Source organism: Plecotus auritus (genome assembly GCF_963455305.1).
Source record: "Plecotus auritus genome assembly, chromosome: 3".
NCBI lineage: Eukaryota > Metazoa > Chordata > Mammalia > Chiroptera > Vespertilionidae > Plecotus > Plecotus auritus.
This window is the reverse complement of record NC_137772.1, coordinates 156,333,904-156,358,236: the sequence shown is the minus strand read 5'-3', so window position 1 is coordinate 156,358,236 and position 24,333 is coordinate 156,333,904. Positions and strand designations below refer to the sequence as shown.

The 24,333-nt window shown below is 42.1% G+C and overlaps 1 protein-coding gene across 1 annotated transcript in view; it reads left to right on the top strand.

The window, feature by feature from the left end:
* Positions 1–13,169: 13,169 nt before the first annotated feature.
* RAB21 (RAB21, member RAS oncogene family) overlaps positions 13,170–24,333 on the top strand; it is a 34,336-nt gene continuing 23,172 nt past the window's right edge. Inside the window, exon 1 of the mRNA XM_080662982.1 lies at positions 13,170–13,600. Within this exon, the coding sequence (XP_080519108.1) occupies positions 13,454–13,600 (147 nt within the window). The 5' untranslated portion in view covers positions 13,170–13,453. The remainder of the gene's footprint in view (positions 13,601–24,333) is intronic.

The following is a 24,333-nucleotide window of genomic DNA, read 5'->3' as shown; positions in this document are numbered from 1 at the left end:
TATTTGGAAATTAAATAACATTTATAAATAACTATTAGTTTTCTATTGCTCTGTAACAAATTATCATAATTTTAGGTAAGATATCCATCATGGGTCTCCTGGGGCTAAAACCAAGGTGTTGGAAGGGCTGCATTCCCTTCTAGAGGATCTAGAGGAGAGTGTGTGTGTGTTTTTTTCCTTTTCCAGCTTCCAGTGACTATCTGCATTCCTTATTTCATGATTCTCTTCCTATATCTTCAAAGCTAGCAGTGGTGGATCACTCTGACCATGTTTTTGTCATCACATCTCCTCTGCCACTGGCTTTTCCTTTTTCTCTTTTTATTGAAATAATTGGGGTATCACTGGTTAACAGAATTATACAGATTTCAGGTGCACAATTCTATAACACATCATTTTTACATTGCATTGTGTTCACCACCCCAAGTGAAGTCTCCCTCCATTTCCCCTATACCCTCCTCCAACACTTCCCCACCCCTACTTTTAAGGATATTTGTGATTACTTTAGGCTTCCCTGGATAATCCAGGATAATCTCAATTATATATATATAATTGATTTCAGAGAGGAAGGGAAAGGGAGAGAGAAATAGAAACATCAATGATGAAAGGGAATCATTGATTGACTCTTGACAGAAATTGAACCTGGGACCCCTTCAGTCCACAGTCTGATGCTTTATCCACTGAGTCAAGCCAGCTAGGGCTAATCTCACTATTTTAAGGTCAGATGACTAGCAACCTTAATTCCACCTCCAACCCTAATTTTCCTTTGTCATGTAAACTAACATATTCTCATTTTGAGGAAGGGAGAAGGGGAGGAGGAAGAGGGACATTACTCTGCCTTCTACAATAACCCATGAATAAAAGAAGAAATCTCAAGGGAAATGAAAAAACAAAACAAAACAAAGCAACAACAATATATATGGTATATTAACCCTCATCTCACGACATGGCTTATAGAGGAAGGGAGAGACAGACAGAGACAGAGAGAAAGAGAGAAACATTGATGGGAGAAACATCAATTGGTTGCCTTCCATTTGTGCCCCAACCAGGGACCGAACTCACTACCCAGGTATGTACCCTGACTGGAAATCAAACCTGCAACCTTTCAGTGCACAGGATGACACTCAACCAGTGGAGCCACTCCGGCCGGGCTACACATATTTTTTAACTGAATGAAAATACACCATGTTAAAATTTGTGGATGCAGCTATTACAAATACTTATAAAAGAGAAGAATAAAGATCTAAATCAGTAATCTAAGCTTTTACTTTAAGAAACTATAAAAAAAAAAGCAAATTAAACCCAAACACGCAGTAGGCAGAAAATAAAGAGTAGAAATCAATGAAATTGAGAAGTGAAACATAATTGAGAAAATCAATAAAACCAAAGCTCTCAGAAAGTAAATAAATTGATAAATCTCTAGTTAGACTGACCAAGAAAAAAAGAGAGCATCCTGTATAATAAAAGCCTAACATGCAAATTGTTCCCTTGGGTGGTCGTTCAACCGGGAGTTCGACCTGGAGACTGGGAATTCAACTGCTCGCTATGATGTGTGCTGACCACCAGGGGGTGGCGCGAAACATGGCGGGTGTTGGCAACATAGCACTGGTAGCAGGCAGCAGTGGAGGTGCTGCCGGCCCGTGGTGGGGGCGGGGGCGGGGGGGGGGAACCCAGCCTCCACCGATCGCATTGCAGAAGGTGACCTGCGGCTGGCAGGCCCTGATCACCCAATTGGAGCTGGACCTGGGCTGGATCAGGAAACTGGAGGTGGGTGGCAGCAACCAACCTCCCGCAGGACCCGGGCAGGGATGGGGGGTGGGAGGGGGGTTTGCGACTGACCTCTTGCCGGCTACCTGGGAGGGGGTGACGGGGACAGAGGTGCGGTGAGAATGTGGGGTGCCCACTAGCTCGCTCTCACTCCCCCTGCTACCCTCCCCCGGGACACCAGAGCTGGCTCGCTGGGGAAGCCCCTGCGCTCAGGTGCCAGGCGCCAGCGAGGAGCCCGCCCGCACCCGCATGACCTATTCCAGGTGAGCCAGGCCGCAGCCACCAGGACTGCAGGGCCCAGTTGGGCTCCCCATGGGTTCATGCAGGAGCTGGTTTGTGAGGCCGGCTGGGAGAGAGCGCGCTGCCCACCCGGCTTCCGTGCAACACCGCTGGGCGGCCCAGAGACCCACACTGTGCCCCAGGCCACGGTGTCTGGCCACGCTCACCGCATCTCCATGTGGGGACTCAGGCACCTTGACTTAGGTGGAGGGGAGCGCCTGGGGGCCCAGGGGCCCAGGTGCTGCCCAGGGCCCAGAGGTCAGCTGGGACCTGCCCTTCCACACCAGACACTTGTGCTTTCTAAAATATATATAATCTCAAATGCAGGAATTTCGTGCACCAGGCCTCTAGTACAGCAGTGGGCAAACTACAGCCTGCGGGCCGGATTCAGCCCGTTCAGCTGTTCTATCCGGCCCACGGAGCCAAAAGAGTGGAGGGTTCTCTTGCTCTCCCCTCCACTCCTTTACTTTGAATTTATATTAGTTCACACAAACACTCCATCCATGCTTTTGTTCCGGCCCTCCGGTCCAGTTTAAGAACCCATTGTGGCCCTCGAGTCAAAAAGTTTGCCCACCCCTGCTCTAGTACATAATAGCCAATATTGTATTAGAAATAAAAGAGGGGAGATAATAACTACAGACCCACAGACACTGAAGGATAATAAGGGAATACTATGAACAACTTGAATTAGGACAAGAAGTAAACTGAGGAAAGTTTCCAAGAATAGTAAAAGGACACTGGTGAAAGCAAAAGCCAAAAAAGTAAAGGAACTGACACATAGTCCTGAGAGTGACACTGATAACTGTAAGTTTGTATTGACGCACAAAATCTAAGAGGCTCAGATAATTTTTACAGAACTTTACTTGAAAGTTGGTGTTCTGGCCCTGACCGGTTTGGCTCAGTGGATAGAGCGTCGGCCTGAGGACTGAAGGGTCCTGGGTTTGATTCCAGTCAAGGGCATGTACCTTGGTTGTGGGCACATCCCCAGTGTGGGGTGTGCAGGAGGCAGCTGATCCATGTTTCTAACTCTCTATCCCTCTCCTTTCCTCTCTGTAAAAAATCAATAAAAAGTATTTAAAAAGTAAAAAATAAAGGTCGGTGTTCTGGGATGATGTACTTGAAATATAAGGATATAAGAGAATCAAGGATGCTGGGAAGAGAGAGTTGAAGTGCTCAATATGAAGTCCAAACCTAGTGATGGAGGGGGGTTGTATGAAGGAGCTACAAATAGGAGGGATGGAGAGAACAAGAGAGGGCTTGATAGATGAACTGGGGTAGGGGTAATTTTTTTCACTACAGCTCCTCTGTAAATGTTCTTTCCTCAGCAATTGCTCTTTGTCTGGCCTCATGGAGGTTCACCCTTCACACACAAGATTGGAATTTAGTCTAAAAGTTTCAAGGGAGGGACATCTCTGTAAATGGGATTTGGGGGAGTTGGTGGCAGATGGAGGTTCAAGGAACTGGAGGTTTGTACCAAGGTGTGCATGGGGGTGGAGAGAGAGAGAGAGAGAGAGAGAGAGAGAGAGAGAGAGAGAGAGAGAGAGAGAGAGAGAGAACAAACTTTGGAGTTCTATTTATTTTGCATCTACAATGTTGGGTATTATTCTGGACACAGGATATAATGGTGAGCAAGGCAGATCTTTACTACCATAGAGCTTACAGCTTTAGTACTTATAAATAAATAGGTAATTGTCATAATCAGTGATACATGCTAGGAAGTACTTAGAAAGTGGCCTGAAAAAATGGTAAGATTTTAAATGAGACCTTAGCAAACAGGAATGAGTAGCCAATAAAGAAAACACTCAAGCAAGTGGTACTGAATGCTGAAATCCTCAGTATATATGTGGATTTCCAAACATCCCATTAGATCATCCGCAGCTATCAAAAATCTCTCCAATCTCAACATCACAAATCTCTCATAAGAACCCTCAACCAAATTATTTCACCAGGGAAAAACAATTTCTTGAAGAGGCTTTTCCATCTCCACACTGATTTACTTCTCAAGAAGATGGAAAAGTACAGTCATTCAGGTCTAGTTCAAGTGGACAAATCTCTTCAGAATTTCCCGTTCCATATGAGTCCTGACATCTAGTTTTTAAAAGTGAGCATACTCAGTGAGACTGCTACCATTCTGAACCAAACCTTTTTAGTAACTTAGAAATTGCAGCTATACAATTCTATTGCCAATTATGTTAAGCATATACTGCGATCTAATATAACCTCATGCTCTGGTTATTTCAAAATATAATTTATAAATGGAAATATAAAATACACATTACAATTAAACAACATGGTTTGCTTCTTCACTTTTTCTTCCCTTTAGCCTTTGAGATTATATATATTTTAGAAGAAATTGATAAATTCTGAGAATCTGGAAGTTTGGCTTAAATTTATTCTTTGACACTTTTATTTAACATTGCACTTTGGGAATGAATGGTGTGGGAACTGCCTCTTTCTCCCTCCCCTAGCTCACATGTTTCTTGGAATTTTCTTGTTTTCTACAACTGTGCAGAAAATCTCCCAATGGTTTCTCTTTGTTTCATGTTGAGGGACTTCTGAGTTCCAGTCTTATCTATCTATCATCTATCTATCTATCTATCTATCTAAATCCTCACTGGAGGAAATTTTCATTGATTTTTAGAGAGAGAAGAAGGGAGAGAGAGAGAAACATTGATATGAGAGAGAAACATCAATTGATTGCCTTCCGCACATGCCCCAACTGAGGCTCGGGATTGATCCCACAATCTGGGTTGTGCCCTGACTGGGAACCGAACCCCCAAACTTTCGGTGTACTGGATGACACTCCGACCAATTGAGCCACACCTGAGCCACACTGGCCAGTCTTGAATGTACACTGGCCAACCTTGTAAATTTCATTGAGCTGCTTATGCCCCTTTGTGGCCAATGCTTAAAATTACAGTTCAGTTTTGTTTGCCAGCAAGAAGCATTTGAACTATTGCTTGACATGCAGGACTAGTGGCCTCTAAAAGCTGGTAGGAACCACAGGGAGATGCGATCAGAACCAGCTGGAAGCTATGGCATATCCCTTGGCAAAGGAGAGAGTGGATATCATACCTCTGAAAGGAGAAGAAAGTGTGGATGCCAGTTTAGTATCAAACATGGCTATTATAGAGCTTACGGTCAGGATGGTGGAGTAGGTGAATGAGGTGCTCACATCCTCCCATAACCACTCTGGAATTACAACTGAACTATACAACAACCATCATTCAGAGCTACCTGAGATCTAATTGAACGGAGGTGCTATGGCTGGAGATGTGAAGAGGAGGCTTCATCAAGACTGGTGGAAGGGATGGAGATGTGGAGCAAGCCCACACCCAGGTGTGGTGGTTGGCAATTGGGAGGCCTAGTCCCACACCCATGTGTGGCAGTTGAGAATTGAGAGGGATGTCTTTGCTGTGGAGGTCCCCCATGTGGAGAAAGAGGTCTCAGTCCCACACCAGGACCCCCTAGCCCAGGTTCCAGTGCTGAAAGGAGAAGTTCCTGTAGCTTCTGGCTGTGAAAGCCTGCAGGGACTATGGCTGAGTGAGACTGAAGGTTGCTGGAGTCCAGGGAGTTCTTATAGGACCTGGGCATGAACTTACTTGGACTCACTTGCTCTGAGTTATAGCAGTGGGGCAGCAGGTGAAAGAGTGGGAGGGACTGAATTATCTGGCATCAGGACAAGGGCTGGAGGGGCAGCTTTCTTCCAGACAGAAGTGCTGGCAGAGGCCATTGTTCCTTTGTTTAGCCCTCCCACTACAGAGTCAGCATATCTCAGTCTCCATCAATCTGGCTAACACAGTTTTCCTCACCCTGGTGATTCCCTGAGACCCCTGTCCCACCCAACCAAAGAGCCCTACTTGTGTTATACTCTGGACTTTCCTAAAATCTCTCAAACAAGCAGCATCTGGCCTCTGTGTACCCCATACTCTTACTAAATGTCCCCAGGCTTGGCACTGATGGCAGCTGACCTTGGTTGAAGCATGGCCTCTTCCTGGACACCTCCAAGCCCAGCACAAGTAGCAGTCATTTGCAAATCACTCTATGGCTCATGCTGGTGGCCTTGGGCAGGGCATAGGCAGTGGCTGACCTTGGCCTAGATATCCTGGAAGACCCCAGAGCCAACACACCCAGTGGACAGCTTCAGACTAAAGCACCACCCAACTACCTCAACAAGAGATACACTCAAGGGGCAGACTCAGCAGGAACAGAATCCCACAGAAATTAGTCCTAGTCCATGGAATCAGCCCCTACACAGTGGATTCTCCATGGTAGTCATGGCCAATCCTTGCAGCTGATTGGCCTGGGGAGGGGAGGAGTGTCAATACCTCCCATTGATGTGCCAATAGTAATTAAGGCTCAACTACAACAGGAGGGTGCGCACAGCCCCCATGAAGAGGGGTAGGGCACCTGGAGCACCCAACTCAGGTGACTCTGGAGGCTGCACCACTAGGCCGTACAGGACACCTACTACACAAGGCCACTCTACCAAGACCAGGAGACATAGATGCTCTACCTAATACATAGAAACAAACATAGGGAGGCTACCAAAATGAGGAAACAAAGAAAAATGTCACAAATGAAACAACAGAACAAACTCTAGAAAAAGAACTAAACAAAATGGAAATAAGCAATTTACCAGATGCAGAATTCAAAACACTAGTTATAGGATGCTCAATCAACTTAGGGGAAGAGTAGAAAAACTTAGTAAGAACTTAAACAAAGAGGTAGAAAACGTAAAAATAAACCAGTCAGAAATGAAGGATACACTAACTGAAATGAAGAATAAATTACAAGGAAACAACAGTAAAATAGATGAAGCAGAGAATCAAATCAGCGATTTGGAATATATGGAAGCAGAAAACACCCAATCAGAAGAGCAAAAGAAAAAATAATTTTAATAAATGAGGATAGTGGAAGGAGCTTCTGGGACAACTTCAAGCATACAAACATTCACATCGTGGGGGTGCCTGAAGGAGAAAAGAGAGAGCAAGGATTTAAAAACCTACTTGAGCCCGCAGGGTGTGGCTCAGTGGTTGAGTGTTGACCTATGAACCAGGAGATCACCGTTCAATTCCCAGTCAGGGTACATGCCCGGGATGTGGGCTCCATCCACAGTGGAATGTGTGCAGGAGGCAGCCAATCAATGATTTTCTGTCATCATTGATGTTTCTATCTCTCTCCTTCTACCTTCCTCTCTGAAATCAATACAAATATATATTTAAAAACACTATTTGAAAAAATGACAGAAAACTTCCCTAACTTTTGAAGGAAGAAGAAATACAAATACAGGAAGCACAGAGAGTCCCAAACAAGATGAACCTACACCAAGACACATCATAATTAAAATACCAAAGATTGCCCTAACCGGTTTGGCTCAGGGGATAGAGCATCAGCCTGTAGACTGAAGGGTCCCAGGTTTGATTCTGGTCAAGGGCATGTATGTTGGTTGCGGGCGCATCCCCAGTGGGGAGTGTGCAGGAGACAGCTGAATTGATGTTTCTCTCATCGATGTTTCTAACTCTCTATCCCTCTCCCTTCCTCTCTGTAAAAAAATCAATAAAATATATTTAAATAAATAAATAAATAAAATACCAAAGATTAAAGACAAAGAGAGAATCTTAAGAGCCCACACCAAGACACATCGCAATTAAAATACGAAAGGTTAAAGACAAAGAGAGACCATTAAGAGCAGTAATAAAAAAGCAGTTAGTGCACAGCTAGTGTGCCTCAGTGGTTGAGTGTTGACCAATTAATCAGGAAGTCACAGTTTGATTCCTGGACAGGGCACATGCCCAGGTTGTGGGCTCAATCCCCAGTGTGGGACATGCAGGAGGCTGTGGATCAATGATTCTCTCTCATCATTGATGTTTCTATCTCTCTCTCCTTCTCACTTCCTCTCAAAATCAATAAAAAATCTATTTTTTAATAAAGATCTATTTTGAAAGTACAATTCACTAGACAAGGTAGTGGATTGGATATGAGGAATGAGAGAAAACAAAAAGATAAGGGCTAAGTTTTAGTTTCAGTGAAGAAATGTATAGTAGAACTATTTAGTGAGATGGGAAAACCCAGGGAGGAACAGCTTTTGGAGAGAAATCGAGGGATTTATTTTATTTATTATTTATTTATTTATTTATTTTATTGATTTCGGAGAGGAAGGAGAGGGAGAGATAGACACAGCAATGATGAGAGAGAATCTCTGATCAGCTGCTTCCTGCACACCCCTTAGTGGGGATCCAGCCTGCAACCTGGGCATATGCCCTGACATGGGATTGAACCATGACCTCCTGGTTCATAATTCAACGCTCAACCACTGAGCCACGATGGCCAGGCTCTTTTAAAATACTGTGTTTGAATTGTCTGCTTGACAGTTGAGTAAAGATGTTAAATGGGAAAAAACAAGATGTTAAATGGGAGTTGCTTATACATACCTAGTGCTCAGGGAAAGTATCAAGAGTAAAAGATGTAAATCTAGGCGTCATTAACATGTAGAGGATATTTCAGGTCATAGGATGGAAGAGAGAGTTTTATTCCAGAGAACTGAATCTGGAAGCCCACCAACATTTAGAGTTGGGAACAGGTGGAGAAGCCAGCAAAGAGATAGAGAAGAAGCAGCCAAGGAAGCTGGAGAAAAGTAGATTGTGATTACCTGGCAGTCCAGGGAGAAACGTGTTCCATGAAAAACAGAGTGATCAGCTGAGTCAAATCTGCTGAAATGTTAATAAAATTGAAGATAAGATAATGTGTCATTTGATCTGACTTATTTTCTGGAACAGCTGGTTTAGTTGCTATTCACATGTAGTTTCACAGTCCCACATATATGTCCTATAAATCACTGACCATACTTTATTGTAACCGTTTTAATTATCTGTGGCTCACATTAAATTTTAAACTCTATGAGGACAGAAATTGTGCCTGATTAGATTACTTTTTAGAGCAATGCCTGGCATAGAGTAAATCTTTCTTTTTATGGGTTGATGCTCAACCACTGAGCCACACCAGCCAGGCAGCCATGTAGTAAATCTTTTTTTAAAAAAATATATTTTATTGATATTTTACAGAGAGGAAGAGAGAGGGATAGAGAGCTAGAAACATCGATGAGAAAGAAACATCGATCAGCTGCCTCCTGCACACCTCCCACTGGGGATGTGCCCACAACCAAGGTACATGCCCTTGACCGGAATCGAACCCGGGACCCTTCAGTCCGCAGGCTGACGCTCTGTCCACTGAGCCAAACCGGTTTCAGCATGTAGTAAATCTTAATAAAAATGTGTTCAATGATGAACGAATGAATGAATGAACCAAAGATGTATAAAAGGCCATTGACAATCACCATCCCTCCCAAATGAACAAATAGCATTACCTAACTCCTTAGTGCTGGAAATTCATCAAAATTCAACAATTGAGGGCCACAGATAATCATGCTGGAGACGATGAGGTTGGTCTTAATTCACAAAAATGGTATAAGAAAATGGAGAGAAAGGAGGGATCATAAAAAAGCTGGACTTAAACAAACAAAAACAAAACAAAACAAAAAAAACCCTAGGACTTATATACATTAAAAGTAGTCCATAGCCAAAACCGGTTTGGCTCAGTGGATAGAGCGTCAGCCTGCGGACTGAAGGGTCCCAGGTTCGATTACGGTCAAGGGCATGTAGCTTGGTTGCAGGCACATCCCCAGTGGGAGGTGTGCAGGAGGCAGCTGATCGATGTTTCTTTCTCATCGATGTTTCTGACTATCTATCCCTCTTCCTTCCTCTCTGTAAAAAATCCATAAAATATATTTAAAAAAAAAAAGTAGTCCATAGCATTGACCTATGAAACAGTTTCTCATGGTTCCCAGTCAGGGCACATGCCTGGGTTGTGGGCTCAATCCCCATTGTGGGGCATGCAGGAGGCAAGCGATCAATGATGTCTCTCATCATTGATGTTTCTATCTCTCCCTCTCCCTTCCTCTCTGATATCAATGAAAAAATATATTTAAAAAAAGTAGCCTATAAGCCCAAACTTATAACCACCACAAAAATGGTGGGCTTATTTTTCTTGTCTTACAGAAGCTATTAGAGCTACACATTACCTTTCTGTGGCAACTTTTCCCATTTGATACTGTGCTACATGTTCATGGTTAACTTGATTTCACCTGTATAATTATGCTTGGGGTTTTTTTGGGGTGGGGTAGGGGTTTGGGGGTGGGGGAGAGGCTTACTTTTAGTACACAGGAGCTATATCATGCCTCAACTCTCATCAATCAGGAATCTATTGCTATCAACTCACCAAGGAGTCCTCATATTTTTGCAATTCCTATGTAAGGAGGAACTGGAGTTCTAGTTTTTTGTGGCATCCTCTATCAAGTTTATACAGAATGATCATAGCTGATTCCACAGCTGACCTAAGTCCTTCTGACATTCAGAAGTAGCCTGAATGTCTTTCAATGCTTGGACTCATGTAGAGTACTTGAATATATACTTATGCATTCGTTTCCTATTGTTTCTGTAACAAATGATCACAAATCTATTCACTTAAAATAACACACATTTATTCTCTTCCAGTTCTGGTGGTCAGGAGTCAAAAATAAGTTTCACTAGGCAGAAATTAATGTTTTGGCAGGGCTACACTCCCTCCAGAAACTTTAGGGGGAAATCTATTCCTTGTCTCTTCCAGCTTCTGGTGGCTGTCAGCATTCCTTAGCTTGTGTCTGCATCATTTAATTTCTGCCTGCATGGTCACATTGCTTTTCTTTTGTGTGTGTGGTATCTCCTTCTGATTTCTTCTTATGAGAATATTTGTGATTGCACATAGGGGCCACCCAGATAATCCAAGATAATCTCTCTATATCAAAATCATTCATTTAATCATATCAGAAAAGACCCTTTTCCTAATAAGTTAACATTTCTAGGCACCAGATGTAGGACTTGATATCTTTGGCAGGGGGAGTGGAGTGGGCATTATCAATCTGCCACAACTTACATCTATATTTACCAACTCTGCTCAAAACTATGCCAAACTGACATTTTGCAATCCATGAACATTTGTTAAAAATCATACTTAAAAAATGTTTTCATTGATTTCAGAGAGAGAAAGGGAGAGGAAGAGAAATATAAAAACATCGATTGGCTGCCTCCTGCAACCCCCATACTGGGGATGGAGCATGCAACCCACCCTGACCAGAAATCAAACCAGCGACCTCCTGGTGCATAGAACAATGCTCAATCAACTGAACTTCACCGGAGAGGCACAATCTATGAACATTTGCAATAGTTTCCTTAAATCCCAATGTAAGCTAAATCTGAAAGATTATTTTATCTTTAAAAATTATTTTATTTTACAATGAAAAAGTTTAATTGTTTTTGATTCAGTGGTAAGTGAAAAGTACTGCATGTAGGTTCTAAGAGGATCAAGCTATTAAATGATCTGGGATCCATATCATTTGAACAGTGGTTGAAAGAATTGGCTATATTGAAAAGAGAAAGCTTAAAGGAGGATCACATAGCTTTCTTCATACGTATGGAGATATTTCATAAAGAACAGAGATTAGGTACATAGTGTGTAGGTTGAGTTAGGAACAATTAATTGTAGGTGGAGACAGATTCCAATGCAATATGAATAAGAATTCAGAAGGGATAGCAGAAGGTGCCCCTTCAAAACAAAGTCTCTTTCTAATTCTGAAAGTATTCATGAATATGCAGAGGCCCTGAAAGGAGGAATGCAGATAGAAGAAGTAGAGAATATATCCTCTGATATAATCATGAGGATATTAATAAGGACATAATTACTCTAAATAAGTCTAAGTAATATTATCCTTCTTAATCCATTTTCCAAATTACAGTACAGTCAGAGTGATCTTTTAAAAGTCAAATATAATTGTCGGCCCCCTTGATTAAAACTCTTCATTTGCTGAAAGGCCCTTTCAGTATTGACCCCTGGCTTCTTTGCCTATCTTATCTGATGTGTTTTTCCTTCCTCTCTGCATTCTTGTATTGCTTAACTTTAGATGCTTGTTCCTTCCTACCTCAAGGCTGTTGGACATACTGTTCTGTCTGCTTTGAAGCTCTTCTCCCTTCTTGCCTAAGTTATTCCAGTTGGGTCCCCATATGAGTTTGCAAATTATTCTGAAATGCTTTATCAGGATGAAAGCATTTATTGTATAATTGACTGTGTCTACCTTCCCTTATAAAATGTGTATCTTGTTCAGCACAGGGCCTGGCACATGGTGGATATCTTCAAATATTTGAATGAATGAATGGACTATCTGGTTTAAAGTGGAAAAGGAGTGTGTGTGTGTGTGTGTGTGTGTGTGTGTGGCGCGGGGGGGTGGGGGGCGGAGATGTTTACCTGACACCAGATTTCTAGTTGCAAATTTTCAGAAACACCAGTATGGTTTCTTGAAAGAGTGTATTTTATGAAAGAAAGGGGAGGCAGATGAAGAAAAATAAGCAATCATCAAGCATCCAAATAAAATGCCAAGTATGTGCTTGGCACTTTGAGTCAGAAATTCAAAAGTGGGCATGTCTTACACAGTTCTTGTCCTTAACACATCTGCAGCCTAACAAGGACAGATAAATACTCAGCAAAGTAATTTCCATGAAATGTGGTAAACACTGCTAAAGAAGATGTATCTGTGTTATGAAATACCTAAGTTGGGGGGTGGGGAAGGAGAGGGGTGGAAGGCCAGGAGGACGATGGGTGGTCTGGGAAGCCTTACTGGTTTAAACTGAGACCTGAAAGATGAGGAGACTTGGCGGCCTGGGGAACTAAAAGAAATTCAATAGTTATGACTTGGAGTCCCACAGAAAAATACTGTTAAGATATTGAAGGGCACCTTGGCAGTTTGGCTTACAGCGACTTAGCTTTGTGAACATTCCCTGAGCAAGAACAACAACGCCCTGCACTTCAGCATTCCACCTAAGCTGGGCTTGCCAGAACTGCTCACTCCCTGCTCCCCCAGCTCCCCTGAAAGGCAGACTGCTGAGGCCCGCAGACAGCGCGGCTCTGCCACAGCCACAGACAGCACCTTGGCTCTCCCTTCCCCGCCAGCCCCACCCCGGGAAGCGGCCAGAAGCCCCGCCCACCTCCGGGCGCGTCCTCCTGGGCCGAGTTCTAGCGCCGCCCGCGGCCGCGCGGTCACGTGACCCGGAGTGTGACGTAGGAGGAAGGAGACGCCATTAGAGGGAGGCGGAGAGGGAGTGCTCTTCTCCTTTCGTGTGGTGCCTGACGTGGTGGCAGGGGCCCTTCATTCTCGGACTTTCCCTCGGCCCCTCCAGGCCTCGCCCCAGGAGACGAGCTAGGAGACGGCGCCCGGGTTGGCGGGCCGGTGCGGAGGGGCCTGCGCCCGTGGCTGTGAGGGCGCCGCGGCGGCCGTGCGGAGCTCGGCGCTGCTCTAGGGTTCGGGTGGCCGGGGAGCGACGGGATGGCTGCGGCCGGCGGCGGGGCGGCGGCGGGCCGAGCCTACTCGTTTAAGGTGGTGCTGCTGGGGGAAGGCTGCGTGGGGAAGACGTCGCTGGTGCTGCGCTACTGCGAGAACAAGTTCAACGACAAGCACATCACCACTTTGCAGGTGCGGGCCCCGGGGGCGGGAGGTGGCGCCCGGGGCCGTGAGGTCTCGGCCGCCACGGTCTCCTGGTTCGGGGCTCACAAATCTCAGGCTTGTCACCTCCGCCTTGGAGTGGCCCTTTCGAATTCGCCCTGGGGACGCTCGGGGTCTTGGCAGCCTGTAGACGGAAAGACAGACTGTTGGGAGGGGAGTGGAAGCGCCCTGAAAAGTCCCCAGTGACCCGGCTGCGCAGGTCGTGGAGTCCCCATCATCGGGCTAGTTTTTCCCCTTCGATTTACTTCCGCTTGGGCCCTAGGTGCCTTCACTTTACGGTCACCAAATGTCACCCCCGCCTTTTTTGTTGTTTCTTTCGGAATTAGGAATTTCGCTGCGGATTTGATTTTGCGAATTAGGTGACTTGTAACTTCAGTGCTTACTGATGACTAAGTGTTTATGCAAGTTCAATTTTGTCCTGTCTTCAAGTAACGTGCTGATTGGCAAAACATTCATCTCTGGAGGGATTTTGAAATGACCGCTTGCCGGTGTGGGTTACGCAGTTTGATTGCTGCCTGCGTGGTTCTGACTTGTGGGTCAGTCGTATTCTGCGAGGTCGACCCACATTCACATGGAAACGTCATGTGAATACTGTTTATTTTCTTTGTTTCTGATAGAGAGCCGGCTTTCTTCTGTAGTTACATTGTGGTTCCTCAGAAAAGTGTTAGAATGTAATCATTTATTGGGAGGGAAACCAGTCCTTTGAGGCAGTTGTAGTCTGTCTCCCCCTCTCCCAAAGAAATCTGGCTGCACGTGTTAGAAAAAAAAAAAAAAATCCAACTAATCTGACTTGATCAGTGTAGTCAGAGACAATAAACGCTAGTGAACTTTTGAGCCTCCATCCATTTAACTAGTTGTGTGATCTTGGGCAAGTTAGTTAATCTATCTTGGCCTAAGTTTCTTCTTTTAAAGTGGCCATAATTTAGTATCTATCTAATTCATAGGGTTGTCAGGACAAATACACCTAAAAGCGATTAGGACCTGGTCTAGTGTAAGTTCATCATTTTTACTGCCCCAGATTGCACAATAGATCTTAATTAATGATTGTGGAGTGTGTAAGAACATAGATACTATTAATAGAATTCACAATGTTCTTATTGTTGTGACATTTGATGCTTGATTCTATTATTAAAGTATCGAGTCTAGAATTTACAAAGATGTTCCAGTTCTAATTCTAGTTCTATTTTTATTCCTGTGTAAAGCATAATATCTGAAAAAGTTAATGTCAGGAAACTCCTTTTTTCTTACATCCTTGTATAAGACGACTTACATAATTTTAATAGTGGATTGTTGTTTTTGAGTGCTACTAGTGAGATTTGTAGGGTAAATACATGTCTATGGTCATTTGGAAGTTTAGAAAATCACTTAGGTAAAATAGCAATAGCTAATATTAAGGTTTGGTGTGTTTTTTTTCATCAAGCCTATGAGCTGGATAATTGTTGTGTTTTGTTTTTTAAAATGTATTTTTAATGATTTCAGAGAGGAAAGGAGAGGGAGAGAGAGATAGAAACATCAATGATGAGAGAGAAACATTGATGGGCCGCCTCCTGCAAGTCCCCTTCTGGGGAGTGAGCCCACAACCTGGTCATGTCCCCTTGACTGGAATCAAACCCAGGACCTTTCAGTCGGCAGGCTGACACTCTGACCCAAACCGGCTAGGGCTGAGGTGGATAGTTTTGTTAGCCCCATTTTACAGGTGAGGAAGCAGGCTTGGTTAAGTTGAGTAATTTGCTAGTCATTACATTGCCACAAGTCTTGCTGCCCAAGCTGAAATTTGAACCCAGGTCTGACTTCAGATTTTGAGCAATTATGTCACACTGCCTCTGGATATTGGAAAACCACCCCTTTAGTGGTTTCCTTTATGCTACAGGTCTAAGAGAAAAGAGAAAACCATTGCAATTGAGCTCTCAATTTTTATTTATTTTTATTTTTTAAATATATTTTTATTGGTTTTGGAGAAGAAGGGAGAGGGAGAGATAGAAACATCAATAATGAAAGAGAATCATTGACTGGGTGCCTCCTGCATGCCCCACAGTGAGGACGGAGCCCACAACCGAGGCATGTGCCCTGACCAGGAATTGAACCAGGACCTCCGGCCAGCTTAGCTCTCAAATTAAAAAAAAAAAAAAAAAAAAATGCCCTAGCTGGTTTGGCTCAGTGGATAGAGCGTTGGCCTGGGGACTGGAGGAGGGTCCCAGGTTCAATTCCAGTCAAGCACATGCCCGGGTTGTGGGCTCAATCCCCAGTAGGGGACATCCAGGAGGCAGCCGATCAGTGATTCCCTCTCATTGATGTTTCTATCTCTCCCTCTCCCTTCCTCTCTGAAATCAATAAAAATATATTTAAAAAAACATAATTTAGCCCTTCAACCTAAAACATACACTTTCCTTATACATTCAAAAAACACCATCAAAGCTAAAAGCAGGCTAGAGATTTTTAAATATCTGAGAAAAACCACTGCTGGAGACTGTCCATAGGAGGTCCATTCACATCCAACTCAACTCCAGGAAGAGCCCCTGCCCATGTCTAGGCACATTCTCCTTACCAAATCCCAGGAATCTACACAGTGTCCTGTGCAATCTACACAGGAGAGGATGAAATTATGGTAGATCTCCAGTATCAAAGCATAGCAGTCCTGATTTTGATGTTTATATAACTCTCATCACAACAATATCTGGATTATATTATTGAATTGAGGATTTTGTTGTATTCCAATGTATGGAAACAGAATTATATCTAATCTCTTTCTCTTAGATATCAGTTCATCTCATCTGATTCTAATGTTTTTCAGAGAAATTTGACTTCAGTGTGATCCATAAAACACATCCTTGTAAGCTTTTAATTTCCTAATGGAGAGACCATGCATCAGTAGATAAGATTTTTTCTTGTAGACAAAACGACTTACTACCTATCCTTGTAAAATACTTTGTTTTGCAAAGTACACTCTCATGCCTTCATATTTCAAAGAATTATAGGACTGAGGAATCTAAGATAGTTTATGGTTGTCTGTTTCAGTCTCTTGTTTAATATTTCAGTCAAGTGAGTTTCTACTTTTGTCTTGGAGGAGTGATAAACTGACATAGAAAGTATAAAACTAAGCCCTGATGTGACCTGTTTCATTTTTAGATAGGTCTAATTTCCAATAAGTTTTTCTGTGTGTAAAGCCAAAATCTGTTTCCCTGTAGTTTCCAGTCCTAGTTCTGCTTGGTTGCACGGGACATCCCTTTTGATAATTAAAGATAGCTATCACATCTTGAGTCTTGTCATCTTTTGGATAAACAGCTCTGGTTCCTTTAACTGGATTTCCTATGATATTAAAATCATTTCACTATTTTTTTTTTTTGGAGAATTTTAATGAGTTTATTTTAGTCAAACTGGCAACATATACCAGGGAGCAAGATCTCAAATGCTCCTCATTTCACTATTTTGACGTCTTTTCTAGACTCTCACTATTTATTTACTCATTGTCCTTTTTTTTATTGATTTCAGAGAGGAAGGGAGAGAGAGAGAGTTAAAAACATCAAAGATGAGAGAGAGAGAATCACTGACTGGCTGCCTCCGGCACACCCCACACTGGGGATCAAGCCTGCAACCCGGACATGTGCCCTGACCAGGAATCAAACCGTGACCTCCTGGTTCATAGGTTGACGCTCAACCACTGAACCATGCCGGCTGGGCTGTCCTCTTTTCTTTAAAATGTGATGTCTTGAGCTGCAGAAATGATTGCAGGGGTGGTTTGAACTGAGCAGAATAGTGCAGGCTATCACCTCCCCTACTGAGAATCCTTTTCTAATACTGAAGTAGAAAAGATTCTCTCTTTTTGTCACACCAGTTAATATTGGGCTTGCTATCTTAGTCTTATTTGCTTAAAAAAGAGTGTTACTAGTACATCCCTTAAATTATTTTTTCTTGGATTTTGTAATTGCTTTTTGTCCCTAATGTATTTGACCCATTAAATTTGACTTTGATAGATTTGCGTCAGTGGTTAAAACCTCTTATGTCCTTTCAAATTTTTATTCTATAGTTCAAAAAACATTGATTTTGGGGTCAGGCAGTTGGTTGAGTCCTGGGCATGTAAAGAAGAATAAGGCATGGTCCCTATTTTGATTAGCTACTCATTTTAACTTTGACACCCAAAGATTTTTCTTTAATTTCTGGCCAGGTCATTAGTAAAGACTTTGAAAGGAGGGAGAGAGGGCCAAGTACAGAGCTCTGCAGCAGGTCTCACTGTAGTCCAGTGATGTGTGACTAGAGGTGTAGTTTTCTTTAGACTTTCGGAATCTTAGGGTGGGGCTTTCTTAGGCTATGCATGGCCCATAGTCCTTTTTCCCCTTGAGTGAGAAATACTTACTAATGGAGTGTTGTACATATTAATGATAATGGAAGCAAAAAACAACTTAAGACTTGGGTTACTACCTACTGGATATAAAACCTTTAGGAAAAAAAATGGTTATTCCAGCATTATAGATCTCCTAGCCTTTTTGCCCTAGCTACATTAGTCTTGCCCCAGGGGATCACAAGATGCTTTGTCAAATTCTTGCAGAAGACAAGATACACTGTGTTTCTGCATTAGGAGGCCATACGTTGTGGTAAAAAGGGACTTTGGTTTGAATTTTGGCTTCTACTTATAGCCATCATGATCTTGGTTATTCTAAACTTTGTAAGCTGGCTCTTTTTTTATAAAATGGGAGAATCTCACACATAGGATTTTTATGTGGATTAAATAGAGAGCCATCATATGTAAAGCTCCTACAACAATGCCTGGCACATGTTTGTTTAATAAATGTTTGCTGTTGAATAAATAGGTGGTGCTTAATATGTGTTGGTTTCCTCCATTTCAAAAAGATAATGGAATTTGGCATGAATTATTTTGAGAACCCATGCTGTCACTGAGGGATAACTACATTTTAAAATTGTTTATTAGGTTATAAACAATTTTTTAAAATATAGAAAAAATATATTCATAATCGAGTTTTGGCTGGAATTGACTTTTCTGTTGGGGTTGACATTTCTGGAAATTCACTTCCTTTTTGAAAATGGTGATACTGTGCTTTAGTGCTTTAGTACTGCTGACTTTTGCAGAGTTTCTCCTAAGTTACTGATAATTGTGAAGTAATCTTGTAGGTGAGCTCTCTGAGAACCCCAAATCCTTTACCTGGCCCAGGAAGCCTATTCTTATATAGCAGGGGTGGGGAACCTTTTTTCTGCCAAGGGCTATTTGGATATGTATAACATCATTCACAGACCATACAAAATTATCAACTTAAAAATTAGCCTGCTATATTTGGTCAAACATTTAACTCACCCCTAATGCCTTGGCATGGCCAGGACAAATTATTTTGCGGGCTGGACATTTCCCACCCCTGTAATGTAGAGTCCCCAAGCTCTCTGATGTGATTTCCCTGCTGATTTGGGGCTTTGATAGAATTGGCAGAGACAAGAAAGACAGTTGGAGTGAGGGAGTTACTGCCTTTTCTCTGGAATTTATTCAAAGCAATACTGCTGAACCTAAGCAATTAAATTCAAGAATTGTTTATTTAATACCTGTTATGTATCAAACATTGTGCTAGCTGGGAAATGTAAGATGAGTAACTTTAACTGTTAGTTAGCTTTCTTGACTTTACGTATTCTTTTTTTATATAAATATTTTATTTTTTTAATTTTTATTTTTTTAAATGTTTTTATTGATTTGATTTGATGGGGGGGGGGGGCGGGAAAGGGAAATGGAGAGGGAAGGGAAAGGCATGGGTGTGCTCCCGGGAGGGAGAGCACCTGTTTTTATTGATTTGAGAGAAAGGGGAAGGGAGGAGAGAAATATTAATAAGAAACATCTATCAACTGCTTCCTCCACGCCCCCTACTGGTGGTCCAGCAGGCAACCTGGGCATGTGCTCTAATCTGGAATTGAACCTGTGATCTCTCATGGGACAACGCTCAACCAACTGAGCCACACCTGCGAAGGCTTGCCTTTATGTATTCTTAAATTTTGTGCCGGCTATCTAAATATATAAAAGGCCTGTGGTCATGATGCCGTAACGGTGGAACGACTAAAGACTGGTCACCAGGAGGCTGCGTGCCTGGAAAGGTGTGCGCGGGTAGGCGGGGACTTGACTTTGGGTCGGTCTGGGTCCTGCCGGCAGGGCAGGTCTGGGTCTCACACGATATCGCTCGCTGGGCCTCTAGTTTTGATTATAACCATCTCTTGTCTTTGATATGTCTCTGTGTCTGTGCTCTTGGGTGATCGCTTTTTTTCTTTAGATGTGCCTTTTTTTCCTTATTGAAGGTGTTTTAAAATTACAAACTCTAATTTAAATGCCTTCTATCATTTTCCTTTTTAGAATACTAACTGGAATTCCACCTATCTGCCTCCTGAAGTGTAGGGTAGGTGCCTGTTATTTGATTAGCAAAACAGTGCTTGCTGTAAGTTTGGCTGGGCAGATGGTATCCTGACAGTTTGGCAAATGAGGAAGCTAAGATTTGAATTAGATTTCCAAGGTCCCACAAAAATAACGTGTACCATTTTTTTTAAAGCTAAGTCTACTTTTTTTCCCCGCCCCTTAACTTCTGTAGCAACACTTGGCATTCAGGTTCTAGTAGTTGGTTTTGTACTTGGCATCATAGTCTCTGGTGTAGGAATCTTGGTTTCCTTCTTTTTAAGATTAATGTTTGAATATCTGAAATATCTTCCATATAGTTCTGGAAGCCACATCACTGTTGATTCAGCCAGGTCATCTATAACATTTTTATAAAATACAATAGTTGAAGTCTTTTTTCTAACAAATGGGTTTTTTTGAATTGTGGCTTTGAATTTCCAATGTAGAAGTATTCTATATCTGGCTGCCATTTTCTGCTTAGTGTTTTAAGCTACTTCTTAGTGACTTTTTGAGTCTTCTTTGCAAGGTATTTACTTGGACTCTAAACTGATTATAGTTCCTCTTTTTAGAAGCTAAGAACAAGAAATGTTGAGGTATTCAAGCACCCAGCTTAGTTTTCTAAAAAATTGAAATATATTTGACATATAACTGTGTAAATTTAAGGTGTACAACATATTAATTTTTTACATTTTAATACTATAATATGATTGCCTTTGTAGCAATCTAGCTTAGTTTTCTGATAGCTCATTTTTATTGCCTTGCTACAAAGGACTAATTTTATAAATTATCTGCCTGAATCCTTTCTTAAGTCTGAACATGATGATAGATACTTTAGTCTGAAACAGTGTTAGTGAATATAGCAAAAATAACATTACCATTCAGTTACACACACACACTAATGAAAATTGGCTGAACTTAAAAGATATCAGATAAAGTCAGGAAACTATTCGTCCACAATTCAGTTACTATGCTAATTTAGGTATTTTGCTTTGTCAGTGGTTAGCAAGCACAGCAAGTGATCTGGCTAACAACAACAAAAAACAAAAATTAAAACAAGTTATTAAAAGACTTTCATTTGGGAGATATAATTTGTTCCTATTATTTCTCTCTTGTGATTGTATTTTGATTTTTTAAGTAGAGATTTAAAAAAATTATCTGCCAAGATTTCTGATAAGATGGGCAAAATAAGCCAGCCTCAGGTGCAGATGACAGATGGCAGTCTTGAACTAATAAGATTGCTAATTTTGTTAGTACCCCTGTGGTTTGGAAGATGAAGTCATTGGAATTAGAAGTAGTGGTGCTGTAACTCAGGGTTTGAAGGAGTAAGATGGGAAATGTACTGTAACTTTGATCCTCATTACCTTGTGCCTACCCTGAGAATATTTTGGGAGATGAATTGGCATCCAGAAATACTTAGTGTCACTCTAAGTAGAGGAGTGCCAGGTTAAGAATGTGTGTATGTTCTAGAATAGGCCGCTTTGAGCCATAGAAAAAGCACTGAGGCCCTGACCGGTTTGGCTCAGTGGATAGAGCGTCGGCCTGCGGACTGAAGGGTCCCAGGTTCGATTCCGGTCAAGGGCATGTACCTTGGTTGCGGGCACATCCCCGGTGGGAGGTGTGCAGGAGGCAGCTGATCGATGTTTCTCTCCCATCGATGTTTCTAACTCTCTATCCCTCTTCCTTCCTCTCTGTAACAAATCAATAAAATATATATTAAAAAAAAAAAAGAAAGAAAGAAAAAGCACTAAGGAGTCAGACAGGCTTTCATCCACTGTAGCACCTGACTCAATTATCTCACCTTTGATGTCACTGTATTATTTAAATCTTAAGTTCACAACTGTAAAATAGGGATAATTACCTACTTCACAGGGTTGTTACAAAGATTAAATGAGGAAGTTCAAACACAGTGCTTGGCAAGTATGTGGAAATTGTTTTTGGTATGTGCATAGGAGCAGTTTTCTTGGGAGTGGATTCATAGTTTTCATCAGATTCTCGAAGAAGTCCATGAACACTCCCCCTCTAACTCTCACTGACATGTAACAGAATTAAGAACCACTGCCCAGAGTATTGTAACCATAAGTGGTATCAGTAGGCTAGACAAATTAAGTGTGTGCCTCATAGAGGTGGTTAAAAAGGGTAAGACAAATTTCAGCTTTTGATCGTTTGCTGTTATCTTACTGTTACATAAAGTCTTTTCAACTTTATTCTCAAATATATAATTGTATGTTTTTAAAACTAGATGTTTGCTCTTTAAGAAAATACAGAATATTAAAAACTTAGGATGTCTGTAAAATGAGATGATTTATATTACAGAAGGAATTTTTCTATAGAGTAGGACTTACATTTTTCACTATGAAGGGGAAAAAAAGCTTTAGTGGGGACCCTTTGATAATGTGCTTTATTAGTGTATCAGATATTTGAGTTAAAATAATTTGGTTTATAAGGAAGCTTTTAGGAATACATCTCTATTATAGCATTAGTAGAGGCCCAGTGCGCAAAATCGCGCAAGACCCAGACCCGCTGCACCAATAGGACCCAGACTGACTCTCGCCACACCGCGAGACCCATCAATGCACCTCCTAGTGACCCAGCGTTACGGCCACTGGCCTTTTGTAATATAGATACTGGTACCTCCATTGATTTACCCAGGCACTTTGTAAATGTGTTTATCTATAATAACAATACAGTTGACCCTTAAACAACATGGATTTGAATTTCACAGGTCCACTTATATGTGGATTTTTTCAAAAATATGTACAGTGCTTAAATTTACTTTTTCATGATTTTTCTTAATAACATTTTCTTTCCTCTAGCTTATTTTTTTTATAACAGTGCAGTATATAATACATATAGCATACAAAATATGTGTTAATCAACTGTTTATGTCTTCCGTTAAGTCTTCTTCCTATTAATAGTAGGCTAAGTAGTTAAGTTTTTTGGGAAGTCTACAATTATATGCGGATTTTCTTCTGTGTGGGTGTTGGTACTACTCTGCCTGCCCCTATCACTGGAGAAGAAGTGTTAGCCCAGATCTCAGTCTGGGAGGTACCAGAGCATAGAAGCTATAAGTTCTTTTTGGAGCCAAACTACCTGGATTTCAAATCTTACTCTATCACTTACTGTGTGACTTGGGCAAGATACTTACCCTTTTTGTATCTCAGTTTTTACATATATAATTTTTGGATAATCTATAGTAATAATAGCATAATATGCTAATTAGACCAGACATCTTTCCGGACGACCTTCTGAACGAAGCCAGGGCTGCAAGGGAAGCCCAGGTCCCAGGTGCCTGCTGGCAGCCAGAGGGAAGTCCAGGTCCCGGGTGCTGGAGGGAAGCCGGTGCCGGCAGCCAGGGGAAGGAAGGCCTACTCTTGCATAAATTTTGTGCATTGGGCCTCTAGTAATTATATATAATTCACAAGGTGCTATGAGAATTAAATGAGTTACTATTAAGAGTTCTTAGAACACTGCCCATTTTATTGTAAGCTCTGCAAAAGTGTTAAATTAATAAAAATATGTGATTTTGTTAACACAAGACTTACACCTATGAAAAGATAACTTACAATATAAGGTAGTATATGCTGTATATTACAAGATTGGGGTTCATAAAATTCTTCAGGAGAGACTCATTGTGGGTTGTAGAGGTGGTATGAGAAAACCTAAGAATATAAGGAAGAAGAGTATAGGTCAGAACAGAAGTTGGATATATATGATTCAGATAGAGAATAAAGAATAGGCCCAAGTTAGAGGGGGTATTTAATGAAAAAGCAGAATTGGAGGGACTGTATACAGCCCAGATAAGTTGAAGAGTAAGTAAAGAAATACTGTAAGCTATCTTGGGAAGACAGATGTAGACACATGGTGGAGGTCCTTGGATACAAAGATAAGGCTTTGAGATTAGTATTTGTAAACTAGAGGCCCGGTGCACAAAAATTGTGCACTGGGGGGGGGGGGAGTCTCGCAGTCCGGGAGCCCTCAGGAGATGTCCGACTGACATCTTAGGCCTGCTCCGCGGGGAGCGGGCCTAAGCTGGCAGTCGGACATCCTTAGTGCTGCTGCAGAGGCAGGAGAGGCTCCTGCCACCGCCGCTGCGCTCACTAGCCATGAGCCTGGCTTCTGGCTGAGCAGTGCTCCCCTTGTCACACTGGCCACCAGGGGACAGCTCCTGCATTGAGCATCTGCCCCCCGGTGGTCAGTACGCGTCATAGCAACCAGTCGTTCTGCCATTTGGTCAATTTGCATATTAGCCTTTTATTATATAGGATTGGAGTTCCCTAACTTGTATAAAGGAGAACCTTACGAATGATCATGTAAAACGTATTTAGCACAG